The sequence below is a fragment of the Pteronotus mesoamericanus genome, unplaced genomic scaffold (genome assembly GCF_021234165.1).
Source record: "Pteronotus mesoamericanus isolate MK-2021 breed Mesoamerican mustached bat unplaced genomic scaffold, CSHL_Meso_final contig_37, whole genome shotgun sequence".
Classification (NCBI taxonomy): domain Eukaryota; kingdom Metazoa; phylum Chordata; class Mammalia; order Chiroptera; family Mormoopidae; genus Pteronotus; species Pteronotus mesoamericanus.
In genome coordinates this window covers 2,771,577-2,788,253 of record NW_026555144.1, presented here as the reverse complement: position 1 = coordinate 2,788,253, position 16,677 = coordinate 2,771,577, and the positions used below count along the sequence as shown (strand labels likewise).

The following is a 16,677-nucleotide window of genomic DNA, read 5'->3' as shown; positions in this document are numbered from 1 at the left end:
CTGGGTAGTTTATACATAAACTGTTAACTCTAAAATGTGGAGATGTTTCAGCAAATCACTTCTGAGAAATGGCATAGGTCCTATTTACCAACTATCTGTTTAAATGGTAAAGTCCTTGAAAAGACAGGGTTGAGCAAATCATTTTAAAGACATTTTAGTAAGTGTTTGGTCAAGTCCAATTTATTAAATTTTCAAAGGATATATTTAAAAATTCTTGAATCTTTCTGAAAGTAATAAATTCTATGGTAACCAAGCTCTCTGTTTTAGGCCTTGTTCACAATGGATTCTCATCAAAGGCTGACTATACCAATTTATTTCAGAAAGGAAGACTTGTTGGGTCACTCTAAAAGATGTCTACCCTTTTACTGTTTCACATCTGGAGAGCCAAAGGGCTTAAAACCAGTCTTTTTTGAAGAAAGAAGCCCAATGGATTATTTCTCCCCACAATTCCAAAGTCAATTAATTAATAAATTGCTATCAGAAGTGTAGTTAGCTTTTCTCTTTAAAGTGCTAATGAAGCCCATTATTTCTGCATGAACTTTCATTGTAATGATTGATATATATAAGCAGCATAAAGTATATAGAGACTATACATATAAATCAGATAGTCAAAACTTTTTAGATACCAGCAATTCTATACATTTCTATAACAATCGTTACACACAAGTATACTTTATGAACTTGCCAGGCTACTGTGATTCAGTTTATCTAAACTAATTTAAAACATGACTGGTTAAAATCTAAAATCTAATAGTAGAACCAAAGCAGTCACAAGCTATTCTGAGACAAATGCCACAACCTGAAGTGCTCAGAAGAATTTGAAGACATTTTTCAGTTTAATGAGAAACCTATAGAGTTAATTGAACTGTTTCATAACCTTTCTGAAAAGGCTGGCTTTATCCAGCTTAAATCCAAATCCAATATTGCTTTTCCTTATATCAGCCCAAAGTTTTGAGTTCTTGACTTGTTTTTATCAGTAATAGAGTTCAGCAGCTTCTGAAGTGCTCAGGTAGAAAGAATTCGGAAATTATTTTAAAATTTTAATATTAAAAGACTAGATGATTAACTTTTAAAAGTTCATATTATTTCAGTTTGACAACTTGAAAATGAGCCCCCCCCCATATCTTATAGATATCTTAATTAAGGTTATAAATCTAAGAGCTTGGTTTTCTAAAGCATATTAATAGGACTGCAGTAATTTGGGAAGTAGCATTTATCAGTATGGCACATCATCATCAATAATACTCAAACATAATACCACATTTACAAAATTATCAGTAATTCATATATAAACAGCAGCACAGACTAGTGATGTCCTTACCAAAAGTGATATGTTGGCGCCCTCTGATGGTATCATTTAGTATACTGCCTTGATATTGAATGTCTTGTAAAGTTGAATGTATTGTACAAACTGGTAGTTACAGAACAGTCACCGGGATGTGAAGTACAGCATAGGGAATACTTTCAATAATATTGTAATAATTATATGATGCCAGGTAGGTACTGAAATATCAGGGGGAAAACTTTGTAAAGTATATGATTATCTAACCACTATGCTGTATACCTGAAACTAACACAAATACTGAATGTCAATTGTAATTGAAAAATAAAAATTTAAAAAGGACATTTGTATTAGAGAATATAAAAATTATAGATTATCACAAAGGAATGATTCATTGTTTCTAAATATCTTTTTTAAACCTTTGAACACATTGGTAACATGATAAATACCTGATTTCTACTCCCAGGAATCAAGCTGACAACTACAGGAATCTTAGTAAAGTTGTCTGATAGGCAATTCCTATTAAGAGATTTAAATGTTGTTTCTAAAACTTAACTGAGAAGTTTTTGCATTTTCTAGTTTGGCTTTTACATCTATGGGTTTCTCAAAAAAAAAAAAAACAAAAACAAAAAAAAAAAACCTCTCCACTGCCCGTTCATTCAACAAAGATGCAAGAATCTGTTCAAATGCAAATGACCACTGAGGCCCTTCCCTGAGCAAGGAGGAATTTTTCTCCAAGGGCCTCTCTGTTTCCCCCTCACTGTGTCTTCCAGAAGCACAAACCGTACCAGAGAATCCTTTGGCTGATGATGTAGGGCTATGAAATATTCTTCCAGCTTCTTCCATTCTGAGCAAAAGGCTGGTTACAACAGCAATGGCTTGATACAACAACTCCTCGTCAGGGTCCCCGTGAAATAAGTTATAAAGGGTCTTTGGAAACTGAATAAACTGTGACTAGAAGACACAAGTTAGAAATACCATATCTGATACTAGATTTAGCAAATATAAAGAGAACTGAGAATTGGATAGTCACCTCTTTAGAATTTATACCATCTACCCTTCACCACAGGAGTTACAAGAACTGATGATGAATTCAAAAATAAATCTTGGTTTCTAGAAAGATGGATATAAGCAATGGAATAAAATTCCATTTAAATCATCTCATTTGTTGCCCAGTAGTAGTATATTACATATACAATAATTTCTGGCCAGTATACCTGCCAGCATTCCCTCAATGTCAGATGGTACTTCTTTTTCTTCTCTTTCTATCATCTATCTATCTATCTATCTATCTATCTATCTATCTATCTATCTATCATCTATCTAATCTTTCATCTATCTATGTAATTTTACATAGACAGGATGAAAGGAGGGAGAAAGGAACAGAGGGAGAGAAACATTGATTGGTTGCATTTCATTCACGTCCCTGACGGGGGACTGAACCTGCAACCCAGGCATGTGTCCTGACCAAGAATCAAATCAGAGACCTTTCACTTGGCAGGACAACACCCAACCAAGCCATCCACGTTGGTCAGGGCTTAGCTGGTACGTCTAGTTAGGCAAAGACTCCTATTTCCCTACTTGTAAATCACTCATTCTTAATCAATATTAATAAAAGGATTAAGATGAGATTCCCTTGATCTACCCAAAGGGCTAGGGAGAGCAGCTCAACTCGGATGACTTAAATTAGGGAAGAATGTTTTGGGACCTATCTAGTAGTACAAGGTAACTCTATGGTGACCATTTGGACACGTTTCTTTTTAAAGGCTGATGTGGGCCCAAGTGGAGAAATCAACTGGTTTCTTTGCTAATTGTCCCTGGATAATCCATAGACATTCTTAGAAGATATCTATCAATTAAAAAACAAAAGATTCCAACACAAGAGTCCTATAAGTCAATCCTACCATAAAAGTTTATCTGTAAATAATAAGTAAATACAAAGGATGCACTTCATAAAAATATATTGTACCGAACTTTTAAGTTTCATTTCTTTTTTCTTTAGTCTCTAGTACTGATTTAAAAAAAATTTAGAATAAATACATCTTACTGATTCATTTATAAAAAGTAGTTATTCAACTATCAAATTACCTAGTCCATTGAGAAATACTAAGCTATTTGAAAGTTCTCATTTTGGTAAAGTTCTGGGAATCTTATGTATCTACACTAACAGATTTTAATTTAAAAATATAATGGCATATACTGACTGAATACTGTGTAAGATAGAGATGGATTTAGTATTGTGTCAATACTAATCATCAAGCAGGTTCAAATACAAGATGATTAGGAACCAGGGTATGATTTATCTTAGTAATTTCTTATTCATAGTACCTAGCATGGGGTATGTCATCTAGTAGGCACTAAAATATGTTTAGTAAATAGATACAATTTTCATTTTTTGTACCACCTGTATTTTGTATGTATTATTGATTCAGTAGAAAAAATAAAAATCTTAAGAGCTACAGGAAAGCATAGTTAAATTTAAGGAAAACATTCATTTTGCTAAGTCATTTAAGGGATATACCCTTATGGGTACAAAGTAAATATTATTGAATTAAGTATTTAAACCTATAAAGGACCCCAAAAGGCAACACCCACTTTACAAATCATGAAAGGAATGCAAAGAAAACTCATTCTCTTTAAAAAAATAAAGTCCTGGCTGGTGTAGCTCAGTGGATTGAGCACCAGCCTGCAAACCAAAAGGTCGCTGGTTCAATTCCCAGTCAGGGCACATGCCTGGGTTGTGGGCCAAGTCCCTGGTAGGTGGTGCGCAAGAGGCAACCACATACTGATATTTCTCTCCCTCTCTTTCTCCCTCCCTTCCCCTCTATCTAAAAATACATAAATAAATAAAATCTTAAAACAAGATTCTGTGGGGATCTGATTAACTCTTATAATTTTTTTATGTGATATTAGCTACAGACTGGTGCATTTATCAAGAATACCTCATGACCAAATTGATAAACTTATTCAGATAACAGATTGCTACCACTTAGTATTATGTCCACTCAAGAAATCCTTCAATTTTCTGAGGAAGCAAAGAAATACTTTCCCTTTTTCTGTTGATATAATTTTCTAATAAAGCTGGAAATAGAAAGCACTGAAATATATGTTATACATATTCATCTATTCTATATGTACAAATGTCATAGTGTAGGAACTACATTGAAACACTAGATACATTTACATGTTAAAAATAACTTGATTCCATTCTGTGCTCATTTGATATTTACAGAGATGATATTCAGGTTTATTTAGCTATTTTTGTAATAACATGTTAGCTATTTTAGACTTAGATATACCCACATTCATAAAAATAACAACAAAAACCTAGAAATTTTTCTTTAAAAACACTATACCTGATTCATTCTTGGTATATCCTTAATGTTTTCTTTTTTGAAAAGCTCATCTTGCCACTGACTTAGATCTTCTTGAATATCAACTTTTCCTTTGCCTGAATGAGGAGAATAAAACCATTTCATAATAAACAGCCCACTATATTTCCCCAAATCTCAAAAAAATTATTGAAAGATATTTCACTGAGATATAAGATTCTATCTTTTTTAATCCAGGAAATGGGACTGAATTTACCTTTTCCTTCACCTACTGGTTCTCAGGATACTTATCCATTTCCATTAAACTAAAATTTTACTTTGGGAAAATTGGGGACTATGGAAGATATGAAGTGAGACTGAGAAAGACGCATTTTCTTTTTTTATTTAATTTTTATTTATTGATTTTAAAAGTGAGGGCAGAGAGGGAGAGACAGACATTGATTTGTTGTTCCACTTACACATTCTTTCGTTGAGTCTTGTACATGCCCTGACTGGGATTCAAACCTGCAGCCTTGGTGTATTGGGATGATGCTCTTACCAACTAAGCTACCCAACCAGGGCTGAGAAGGATGTATTTTAGATTAAACAGTACACTTTGGCTTGATCATATAAATTTCATGTAGACATTTTCATGCATTTCATTAAAATAACATCTTTATGTTGTTCTTAATATGCAAATATTAAGTGGTCTAGTGTGTCTCTTTTTGAAAAATTCAAAACACAATTTAATTTATTCATTCATTTCTTCAAAGAACTTAATTAAGATGATATTAATGTGGATTTATTAATAATTATGTACAATCCCTTAGAAAATTAGGTGGTTGTACTGAACCTGAGGGAGTTGTCATAAATAAACAGATCTTCAGCAATTAATTAATTTTTAACTGTTACTCAAAAAAAAAAGAATGATGGACTTTTGGAGAGCAGTATGATAGCCTCTATCAAAATGCTAAATGTGCATATTATTTGTGACCTAGCATTCTCATACCAATACAAGTTTACCCTATCCTAAAGTAATATATGTAAAAAGTATGTGTAAATGTAAGTATAAAATGTTTGTTGCATTAGAGTTTGCAATATAAATCATTAGAAACAATCTAAATATCCATCCATATTAGTCAAGTTATTAAAACAAATTATGGTACAAAGATCTAAGATAGTAGTAGAGTAGGTGGAAGTTAAATTCACCTCCTCCAAAGGCTGTAGTGGAATAACAGCTAAAAATTATAGATCAACCTAAATAACCAACTGAAGACTAGCTGAACCTGTCTTATAACAAAGGGTTTACGGAAGAATCTACATCAAGACTAGAAGGAAGGGCAGAGATGCAAAAAGGGCTGTCTCCACACCCTTGTGTAGGGACTGAGAATCCGGAGGGATATCTCAGATGTAAAGATCCCTCCTTATGACAATGGGTCTCAAGCCCATGCAGGGTTTCCCCAACCCACATAACATCTGGCTGTGAAAATCACTGGAGATTCTGTCCACCAAGGAGAGACAGGACTAGGCTAGAAACCCAGGTAAGCTCTTAAAGAGCTAGTGCACAAAATTTTGTTCCTAGCCACTAACCCTGGGCTTTAGAGGTAGTAGAGCAGAGCAAATTAGAGTTGTATGAGGATAGGCTGGGGTTTGTGGTTCAGAGGGGAGCTGAAGGAACAGCTGCTGGAGTCCCTGTGCTGAGCCATTCTCCCACACCACAGACATGATCTTTTTTGGGTGGAGCACGCCTTCTTTACAGCATCAGCCTCGGTGGATAAAATGGCCCCACCCTCTGAACTCTCTGTCACCCCACCCCACAGAGTTCAAGCCCTGTGGAGAAATCAGTTGTCTGGTCCTGAGATGTAGAGGTCAAAGCAAACTCAGGGTGTGCCAGAGACTGAGTTATGTGGCTCTGGGGAAGGGCCATCACATTCCTTAGAGCCTAAGAGGCACCACACTTCCCCATTGGAGATTCACAACCCAACCCTCCTCACCACCCAGCGGCCTTTCCCTGGCAAGCTCAGGCTCTCCAAAAGGTAAGGGCAAAATTCAGGACTGATGGAGTTGTGTGCCTCTAGAAAGGGGAACATTTTCTTCTTACCTACCCTACCATTGTAGAACCCTCCCTTTAATGGGCCAAATCTTGATTGGTTTGGACTGGATAAAGTCTGCTGGCCTCATCCTGACAACACCCCAAGGCCTGCCCTACCACAAAAATCTGCAAGCTCCTAGCAGGTGGCAGTTGGTCTTGGTGTACCCTGGGACTTTTGCTGAGTGGCCTCAGACCCAAAACTGGCATTGAGTTTGAATCTGTACCAACCTAATGAACACCACTTGCCCCTAGCTGGTGAATACCCGAGAAACTGCCTCATTCAACTGGCCTACCACTGTACCACCACTCTTTCAGTGACTGAGCCTAACAGTCAGTCAACAAGCAGAGGTTGAACTCAGGGTGCCCTGTGCCTTTTGCTGACCTGCTCCTAGCCTTGGTCCTGGTAGAAGTTGGCCTTTGTGCACAGCTTGGCCTCTCTGTCACACACTCAGGCCCAGCAGAGGTAGCCAAAAACTGTGGACCATTTTGTAGCTCCAATCAGATAGCCCAAGGCCAGTTACAGGAGTGCCTGATATTGACCTACACTAGAGTCCCTCAGAAGAAGCTCCAGAACAAACATCCCATATGATGGTATTCAGACCAATTTAGAGAACAACCCAATTACTTCCACAAATGACACACCGAAAGGGAGATCTTGACAGGCACCGTACCCTGCTGAGTCGAATTCCATGTTGTAGGGTCAATTCCCCATAAAAGCTCATACACTGTGGTCAGTGTTGATCCTCATACTCAGCCAACCCAAGAGTCAACCTGACCTACAGGAGAGCAGACAGCAATTAAGGCTCAACTAAAACAAGATGGTTCACGTATCACACATATGGGACATTCCTAGAGCACACAGCTCAGGTGATCAGGAAGATACCACCACTAAGCCCCACAAGACACCTAGGGAGACATAGCAGATATACCTAATATACAGAAACAATTACAGAGAGGCTGCCATAATGGATAGACAACAAAAAACGCCCCAAATGAAAGAATGGGGGAATTCCCAAGAAAAAGAATTAAATAAAATGGAGGCAATCTACTAGATAAAGAGTCAAAAAATGGTTATAAAGATGCTCAATGAACTTATGCAAAGAATGGATGAACTCAGTGAGCACTAAAAGAGAGATCAAACATTAAAAAGGACATTAGCCCTGGCTGTTTGTAGCTCAGCGGATTGAGCATTGTCCTGCGAGCCAAAAGGGTGCCAGTTCGATTCCTGGTTGGGGCATGTGCCTGGGTTCTGGGCCAGGTACCCTGTTCGGGGTACAACCAAATCAATGTTTCTCCCCCTTTCTTCCCTTCTCTCTAAAAATAAATAAGCCCTTTTTTAAAAAAGACATAAATACCATAAAAAAAATCAATCAGAAATGAGGGATACAATATCTGAAATGAAGAATATACAAGAAGGAATCAACAGTAGCTTAGATGAAACAAAGGATCAAATCAGCAATTTGAGAGAAGAGGAAGCAGAAAATAATCAGAGAAACATATAAAAAAGGATTAAAAAGCTAGAAAAGTTTAAGAAACCTCTGGGACAACAAGAAGCATAACTACATCCACATCAAGGGGACACAGGAAGAAGGAGGCGTAAACGATTGAAAACCTATTTGAAGAAATAATGACCAAAAACTTCCCTAACCTGGTGAAGGAAAAAGTCACAGAAGTCTAGAAAGTGCAGAGGGTCCCAAACAAGATGAAACCAAGGAGGCTCATATGAAGACACATCATAATTAAAATGGCAAAAGTTAAACACAAAGAAACAATCTTAAAAGCAGCAAAACAAAGACAGTTACCTACAAGGGGGCTCCTATAAGTCTGTCCACTGATATGTCAAAAGAAACATTTCAGGCTAGAAGACACTGGCACAAAATATTCAAAGTGATGAAAAACAAGTCTCTGCAATCAAAACTACTCTGCTCAGCAATGCTGTTATTTAAAATTAAAGGAGAAATAAGGAGCTTCCCAGATAAGAAAAAGCTAAAAAAATTGTTCATTAGCACCAAAGCAGTATCATGAGAAATGTTAAAGGGACTTCTATATGAAAAAATAAACAGTTTAAAAAAGAGGAACATAGTTATAAAAAATAAAATGGCAATAAGTATATACCTATCAATAATCAACTTTAAATGTAAATGGATTAAATGCTCTTTAAAAGACATAAGGTGGATGAATAGAAAAGAAAACAAGATCCATATATATGCTGAGTACAACAGACCCACCTCAGAATGAATGATACAAACAAACTGAAAATAAAGGGATTGAAAAATATGTATATTTCATGCAGATAGAAATGAAAAAAAAAGCTGAGGTAGCTTATTTATATGAGACAAAATAGAGTTTAAAACAAAGGCTTTAGAAAAAGACTTTAAAATAAGAGACAGAGAAGGACATTACAGAATAATAAAGGGATCAATCCAATATGAGGATATAAGCCTTGTAAACATTTGAGAGCACCTAAATATATAAAGCAAAACTTGACAGAGATAAAGGGAAAGACTGATATTAATACAGTCATAGCAGGGAATTTTAATATCCCACTGACATCAATGGATAGATCTTCAAGAATGAAAATCAGTACGGAAACAGGAGCCTTAAATGACACACTAGACCGGACAGTTTTGATATTTGCAGAGTGTTTAACACTAAAAAGCAGAATATACACTCTTTTCAAGTGCACATGGACCATTTCCTAGGATAGATCACATGTTAAGGCCACAAAACCAGTCTCAAAAATTTAAGTATAATGAAATCGTATCAAGCATCTTCTCTGAGCAAAATGATGTGAAACTAGAAATCAATTACAAGAAAAAACTGAAGAACACAATAACATATGAAGGCTAAATAACATGTTACTAAACAATGAATAGGTTAACAATGAGTTCAAGGAAGAAATCAAAAGATACCTTGATACACATGAAAACATAACAACACAAAATCTATGACACAACAAAAGCAGTCATAAGAGGGAAATTCAAAGCATTACAGGTCTATCTTGAGAAACAAGAAAAAACTCAAATAAACAATCTAACCTTACATCTAAGGGAACTAGAAAAAGAACAACAAAGACCAAAGTAAGTAGATGGAAGGAAATAATAAAGGTCAGATAGGAAATAAATGAAATAATGAGTATATAAGAGCAATACGAAAGATCAATGAAACCAAGAGCTCATTCTTTGAGAAGTAAACAACATTGATAAACCTTGAAGCAGACTCATGAAGAAAAATGAGAGGACCCAAATAAATAAAATCAGAAATGGAAGATGATAATTAAAAACAGACACAACCAAAAAACAAATAATTATAAGAAAATATATAAACTATATCCCCCCAAAAATTAAACAATCAGGAAAAAAATGGATAAATTAATATACAATCTTATAAAATTGAATAAAAAAGAAACAGAAAATCTTAACAGAATGATTTAAAAACTCCCAACAAACAAAAGTCCTGCACTATGTGGTTTCACAGGTGAATTTTACCAAGCATTCAAAGAAGAACTAACACCTATCATTCTCAAACTACTCCAACAATGCAAAAGAAACACTTCCAAGCTCATTTTGCAAAACAAGCATTATCCTAATTCCAAAATCAGAAATTGAAGGACATACAAATAATGGAAGTGTGTACCATAATCATGAATAGGAAGAATTACCATTATTTAAATGTCCATACTACCCAAAGCAATCTATAGATTTATCACAATTCCTACCAAAATGCAAATGGCATTTTCCATAGAACTAGAACAAATACTCCCAAAACTTACATGGAAGTGCAAAAGACCCTGAATAGCCACAGCAATCTTGAGACAGAAGAACAAAGCTGGAGGTATCACCCTGATATCAAACTATACTACAAAGCTATAGTAATCAAAACAGCATAGTACTGGCATAAAATCAGACATATAGATCAATGGAATAGAATAAAGACTCCAGAGATAAATTCACATCGACATGGTCATTTAATATTTGACAAAGGAAGCAAGGGCATACAATGGGGTAAAAGAAGCCAATTCAATAAATGATGTTGTGAAAATTGGACAAACACATGCAAGAAAAATGAAACTAGACCACCTTCTTATGCCCCATACAAGAATAAACTTTAAATGGATTAAAAACTTAAATGTAAGGCTAGAAAGTAATGTTGAATTACTCCTAGAAGAAAACAGAGGCAGTTAAATCTCTGACATTTCTCTTAGTTATATATATTTTTTTCTGAAATATTTCCTCAAGAAGGAAAACAAAAGAAAAAATAAACAAATAGGACTATATCAAAGTAAAAAGTTTTTGCAGAGCAAACAAAATCATCAACAAAACAAAAAGAAAATCTACTGAATAGAAGATATTCACCAATGACACATCCAGTAAGGGGTTAATATCTAAAATTTATATTAAAAAACTCATACAACCCAACATGAAAAAAAAAACAATCCAAAATTTAAAAAATGGACAGAGGAGCTGGGTAGACACTTTTTCAAAGAGAATATACAGATGGTCAATAGATATGAAAAGACGTTCAACATCACTTATCATCAGAGAAATGCAAGTTAAAACCACAATGGGATATCACCTCAGACCTGTCAGAAAGGCTATCATCAATAAATCAGCAAACACCACGTATTGGTGAAGATATAGAGAAAAGGGAAACCTCATGCACTGTTGATGAGAATGCAGCTCATTGCAGCCACTACGGAAAACAGTAAGGAGGATCTTTAAACAAATGAAAAATGGAACTGCCTCATGAACCAGTGATTGAACTTCTGGGTATAATTCCAAAGAAACTATATATATATCCCTATGTTTATTGAAGTGTTATTTACAACAGCCAAGATATGGAAGCAACCCAAGTGCCCATCAATAGACAGGTGAATAAAAATGGTGGTACATACACACAATGGAATATTACTTGGCCATAAAGGGAATGAAATCTCACTGTTTCCGATAGCATAAATGGATCTAGAGGGTATTATGCTACATGAAAAAGTCAGTCAGAGAAAGACAAGTACCATATGATTTCACTTACATGTCGAATCTAAAGAGCAAAATAAGTGAAGAAAAAAAATTGAAACAGAGTCATAGACAGATATTTCCAGAGAGGATGGTGTTTGGAGGACTGGGTGAAAAAGGTGAAGAGGTTAAGAAGTAAAATTGGTAGTTACAGATAGTCATGGGGATGTAAAGTAGAACATAGGGAATATAGTCAATAATATTGTAATAATTATGTATGATATCAGGTGGGTAAAAGATATAGCAGGGAGGGATGGAACACATGGTAAAGTATATAATTAACAAACCACTATGCTGTACACCTGAAAGTAATGCAAAAAATATTGAATATAAACTGTAATTGAAAAGTAAAACTTAAAAACTTATAACCAAACAATGGAATACTCTGTAACTGTTAAAAAGAAAAAGATAGGTCCAAATGTACTATCATGAGATGTCCAAGATATATACCAAAATCAAAAAAGCAAACTGTTGAACAATATTAATGGAATGTTTCCTTCTTTTTAAATATTTATTTATTTTTAGAGAGGGGAAGGGAGGGAGAGAGGGTGAGGAACATCAATGTGTGGTTGCATCTTGGATGCCCCCTACCGGGAACCTGGCATTCAACTCAGGCATGTGCCCTGATTGGGAATCGAACTGGTGACACTTCGGTTCACAAGTTGGTGCTCAGTCCACTGAGCCACACCAACCAGAGGTTGCATTTTTGAAAAAGAGAGACATCTATATGTTTGTGTATACATAGAAACAGGTCTGGAAAGGATATAACCCAAAATGGTTTTGCATTTACTTCAGGGTGGTGTTGCCTCAGTATGTGAGGAGTTTCGTACTGTTTAAATTTCATTCTTTCTTTCTTTTCTTTTCTTTTTTCTTTCTTTCTTTAAAAAAAATTGTTGTTCAGATACAGTTGTCTCCATTTTCCTACCACCACTTTCTCCCACCTTACCCACCCCCAACTCCCACCCTCAATCCTACCCCTCCTTGTCTTTGTCCATGGGTCCTTTATACATGTTTCTTGATTACCCTTCATCTCCTTTCCTCTGTTATCTCCCTCCCCCTTTGGTTACTGTCAGTTTGTTCTTTATTTCAATGTCTCTATTATATTTTGCTTGCTTGCTTGTTTTGTCAATTAGGTTCTTCTTATAGGTGAGATCATATGGTATTCATCTTTCACCGCCTGGCTTATTTCACTAAGCATAATGATCTCCAGTTCAATCCACACTTTTCAAGGCCCTAGCTGGTGTTGCTCAGTGGGTTGAGTGTCAGCCTGTGAACAAAAGTATCACCAGTTCAATTCCCAGTCAGGGCACATGCCTGGGTTGCTGGCCAGGTCCCCAGTTGGTGGCACATGAGAGACAACCACACATTGATGTTTCTCTCCCTGTCTTTCTCCCTACCTTCCTCTCTCTAAAAATAAATAAAATATTTAAAAAAATTTGGTGGGATGTCTTGGCTGTGGAGGTTCCCCCTGTGGAGCAAGCCCAAGCTCCACAGGTGTTCCACCCAGCCCAAGGTCCCAGTGCCAGAAAGGGAAGTCCCAATAACTTCTGGCTGTAAAAACCATTGGGGAGTGTGGCTGAATGAGACTAAGGGCTTCTGGAGCTTCAGGCAATCCTCTTAAAGGGCCTGGACATGGAATTACTTGGACTCACTCACTTTGAGCTCCAGTACTGAACCAGCAGCTGAAGAAGCAGCAGGTGCCATGAACATATGGGCAGGAACTGAATTGTCCACTGATGGCTGGAAGTGCAACTTTCTCCCATACAGAAGTGCAGGCAGAGGCCATTTTTCTTTTGCTGAGCTCTTCTCCTACAGAGCAGGCCGGCGGGTGCCATATTTGAGCTTCCAACAACCTGGCTAACTTTGTTCACCCCAACATGGTGATTCCATGAGACTGTGTACCACTCAAATTTTGGGCCCAACCAAGCTGTTTCCAGTGGCTTTTCCATACAAATAGTCTGTATTGGTTCATGCTACCAACTTTCGTAAAATAAGTCAGGCAGGATCTGGACTCTGTGTACTCTGTGTCTCATGCTAAGTGGTCCCAGGACTCAAACTAGCAGAAGGCAGCTTTCTTTTGCAGCTTGTGCTCTCCTGGACACCTCATAGTCAGCAGAAGAAGCAGCCAACTGCACATCACTTTGTAGGTCATGCCAGGTGGCTCCAAGTAGGGCACAGGCAGAGCTGACCATGTTCTGCACTCCCAGGAGGCTCCATAGCCAGTGCAACCAGTGCACAGCTTCAGACTATCTCAAAGCACGATCTAAACACCTGTACAAGTGACACAATCAGCAAGTACCTGAGCCCCACTGAAGGGAGTCCTGCTCTGCGGAGTCATCCACTACACAGCAGATCCTCCATGGTGGTCCATGAAGCTAATTGACCTGGGCATAAATCCCTCCCATTGAAGTACCAACAGCAATAAAGTCTCAACTACAAGAGAAGAGTACACATAACCCACACTGGGGGTGTAATTGGAGCACCCAGATAAGTAGACCAGGGAGATTGTACCACTGGGCCTTTTAGGACACCTACTATATAAGGTCATGCTATTAAGACTGGGAGATATATCAGCTCTATGTAATACATAGGCACAAACATAGGTAGGCAACAAAAAATGAGGAGACAAAGAACCATGTCTTAAATTAAAGAACCCCACAAAACTCCAGAAAAAGAACTAAACAAAATGGAGACAAGCAATCTACCAGATTCAGAGTTCAAAACACTGGTTATAAGGAAGCTCAATGATCTCAGCAAGAACGTCAACTAAGAGAAAATATAAAAATGGAAATAGAAAACATAAAAAAGAACCAGTCAGAAATGAATAGAATAACTGAAATGAAGAATACATTAGAAGAAATCAATGGTACAGCAGATGAAGCAGAGGATCAAATCAGCAATTTCGAAGAGAAGGAAGAAGAAAAACCCAATCATAAAAGCAAAAAGGAAAAATAATAAAAATCAAATGAAGATAGGTAAAGGAGCCTCTGGGACAACATCAAGTGTACCAACATTTGTATCATGTGGGTGCCGGAGGAAGAAGAGAGAAAGCAAGAAATTAAAAACTTATTTGAAAGTAATGGAAAACCTCCCTAACCTGGAGAAGGAAATAGACAAACAAGTCTGGGAATCACAGAGAGTCTCAAACAAGATGAACCCAAAGAGGCCCACAATAAAACACATCATAATTAAAATGCAAAAGGTTAAAAATAAAGAGAGAATCTTAAAAGCAGCAAGAGACAGTTAGTTAACTACAAAACAGCTCTTATAAGTCTCTCAGCTGATTTCTCAAAAGAAATATTTCAAGCCAGAAGGTAATGGCATGGAATATTCAAAGTGATAAAAAGCAGTGAACAACAACCAATTAGTCTACCTAGAAAGCTGTCATTTAAAAATGAAGGACTGATAAAGAGCTTCCCAGAAAATACAAAGCTAAAGGAGTTAGTCACCACCAAACCAGTATTACAAGAAATATGAAAGGGTCTTCTTTAAGAAGGAAAAAAGATAAAAATATGAATAATATAATGGTAATAAATTCATATCTATCAAAAATTATTTTAAATGCAAATGGATTAAAATCTTCAATCTAAAAATATATGGTGGCTGAATAACAAAACAAGACCCTTAAATATTCTGTCCACAAGAGACTCACTTCAGCTGGAAAGACACACACAGACTGAAAGTAAAGGGATGGAAAAAGTTATCTCATGCAAATGGAAACAAACAAACAAAAGCTGGGGTAGCAACACTTACACCAGACAAAATAGACTTTAAAACAAAGGATATAACAGGAGACAAGGAAGGAATCAGTAATTCCACTATTGGGTATTTATCCAAAGAAACTCAAAACACTAAATTGAAAAGACATATGCATCTTTATGTTCATTGCAGCATTATTTATAAATGTTCTGATATGGAAACAATTTAATTGTCCATCAACAGATGAATGGATAATGAAGGAGTGGTGTATACATACAATAGAATATGACTCAGCTATGAAAAAGAATGAAATCTTGTCATCTGCGACAGTATGGATGGGTCTAGAGAGTATTGTACTGTATGAAATAAATCTGAGAAAGACAAATACTATATAATTTCACTTATATGTGGAATCTAAAGAGCAAAATAAACAAACAAAATGGAAAGATTCATAGACACAGAGAACATACTGATGATTGTCAGAGGTGAGAGGAGTTAGAGGAATGGGAGAAAAAGATTAAGGAATTAAGAAGTACAAAGTGGTAGTTACAGAATAGCCATGGCGATGTAAAGTAGAATACAGGGAATATAGTCAATAATATTGTGATAAGTATGTATGGTATCAGATGATTTATGGAGGTGATCACTTTGTAAATTATACAACTGTGTAATCACTGGTTTGTGCCCCTGAAACTAATATAATATTGTATGTCAACAATAGTGAAAATTTTTAAAAATGTTTTAAAAGATTAAATTAAAATGTCACATAAAAAAAGGGAATCATCTTTTCCCCTTTGTATAGTTAATCCTGTTTAGAAAAGCAGTAATTTGGCCCTGGCCAGTGTGGCTCAGTTGGTTGAAGTGTCATCCCGTAAAGTGGAGGTTACAGGTTCAGTCCTAGGTTGATTTGTGTACAAGAGGTAACCGATTGATGTTTATCTCTGCATCTCTGCACCAATGTTTCTTTCCTTCTTTCTCCCCTCTCTAACATTAATGTTTATGTCCTTGGAAAGGAATAAAAAAATGATATTCTTAGATCATAATACCTTTTTCAGGGCTTTTTTTTTTTAACTGATTCTCCTTCCTTCTCACACGCTTGGAAACTAGAGGAAAAGAGGACAATTGCAATTTGTAAAATATTTAACAAATAGCTTTTGTTAAAAAAATATTTTATATTAAGATTTGTAAGCACATTCTTTTCTTCAATTTAACAAACCAATTTTAGCTGACCTGACCACCAATCATTAGAAGACAAAGTATTCAAGAACTTGTACAGTAAAA

At 36.2% G+C, this 16,677-nt stretch overlaps 1 protein-coding gene across 1 annotated transcript in view; it reads right to left on the bottom strand.

Annotated features, from left to right (window-relative positions):
• Positions 1–1,813: 1,813 nt before the first annotated feature.
• TBC1D8B (TBC1 domain family member 8B) overlaps positions 1,814–16,677 on the bottom strand; it is a 55,566-nt gene continuing 40,702 nt past the window's right edge. Inside the window, 3 exon segments of the mRNA XM_054576927.1 lie at positions 1,814–2,236; positions 4,639–4,733; positions 16,443–16,499. Of these exon segments, the coding sequence (XP_054432902.1) occupies positions 1,814–2,236; positions 4,639–4,733; positions 16,443–16,499 (575 nt within the window).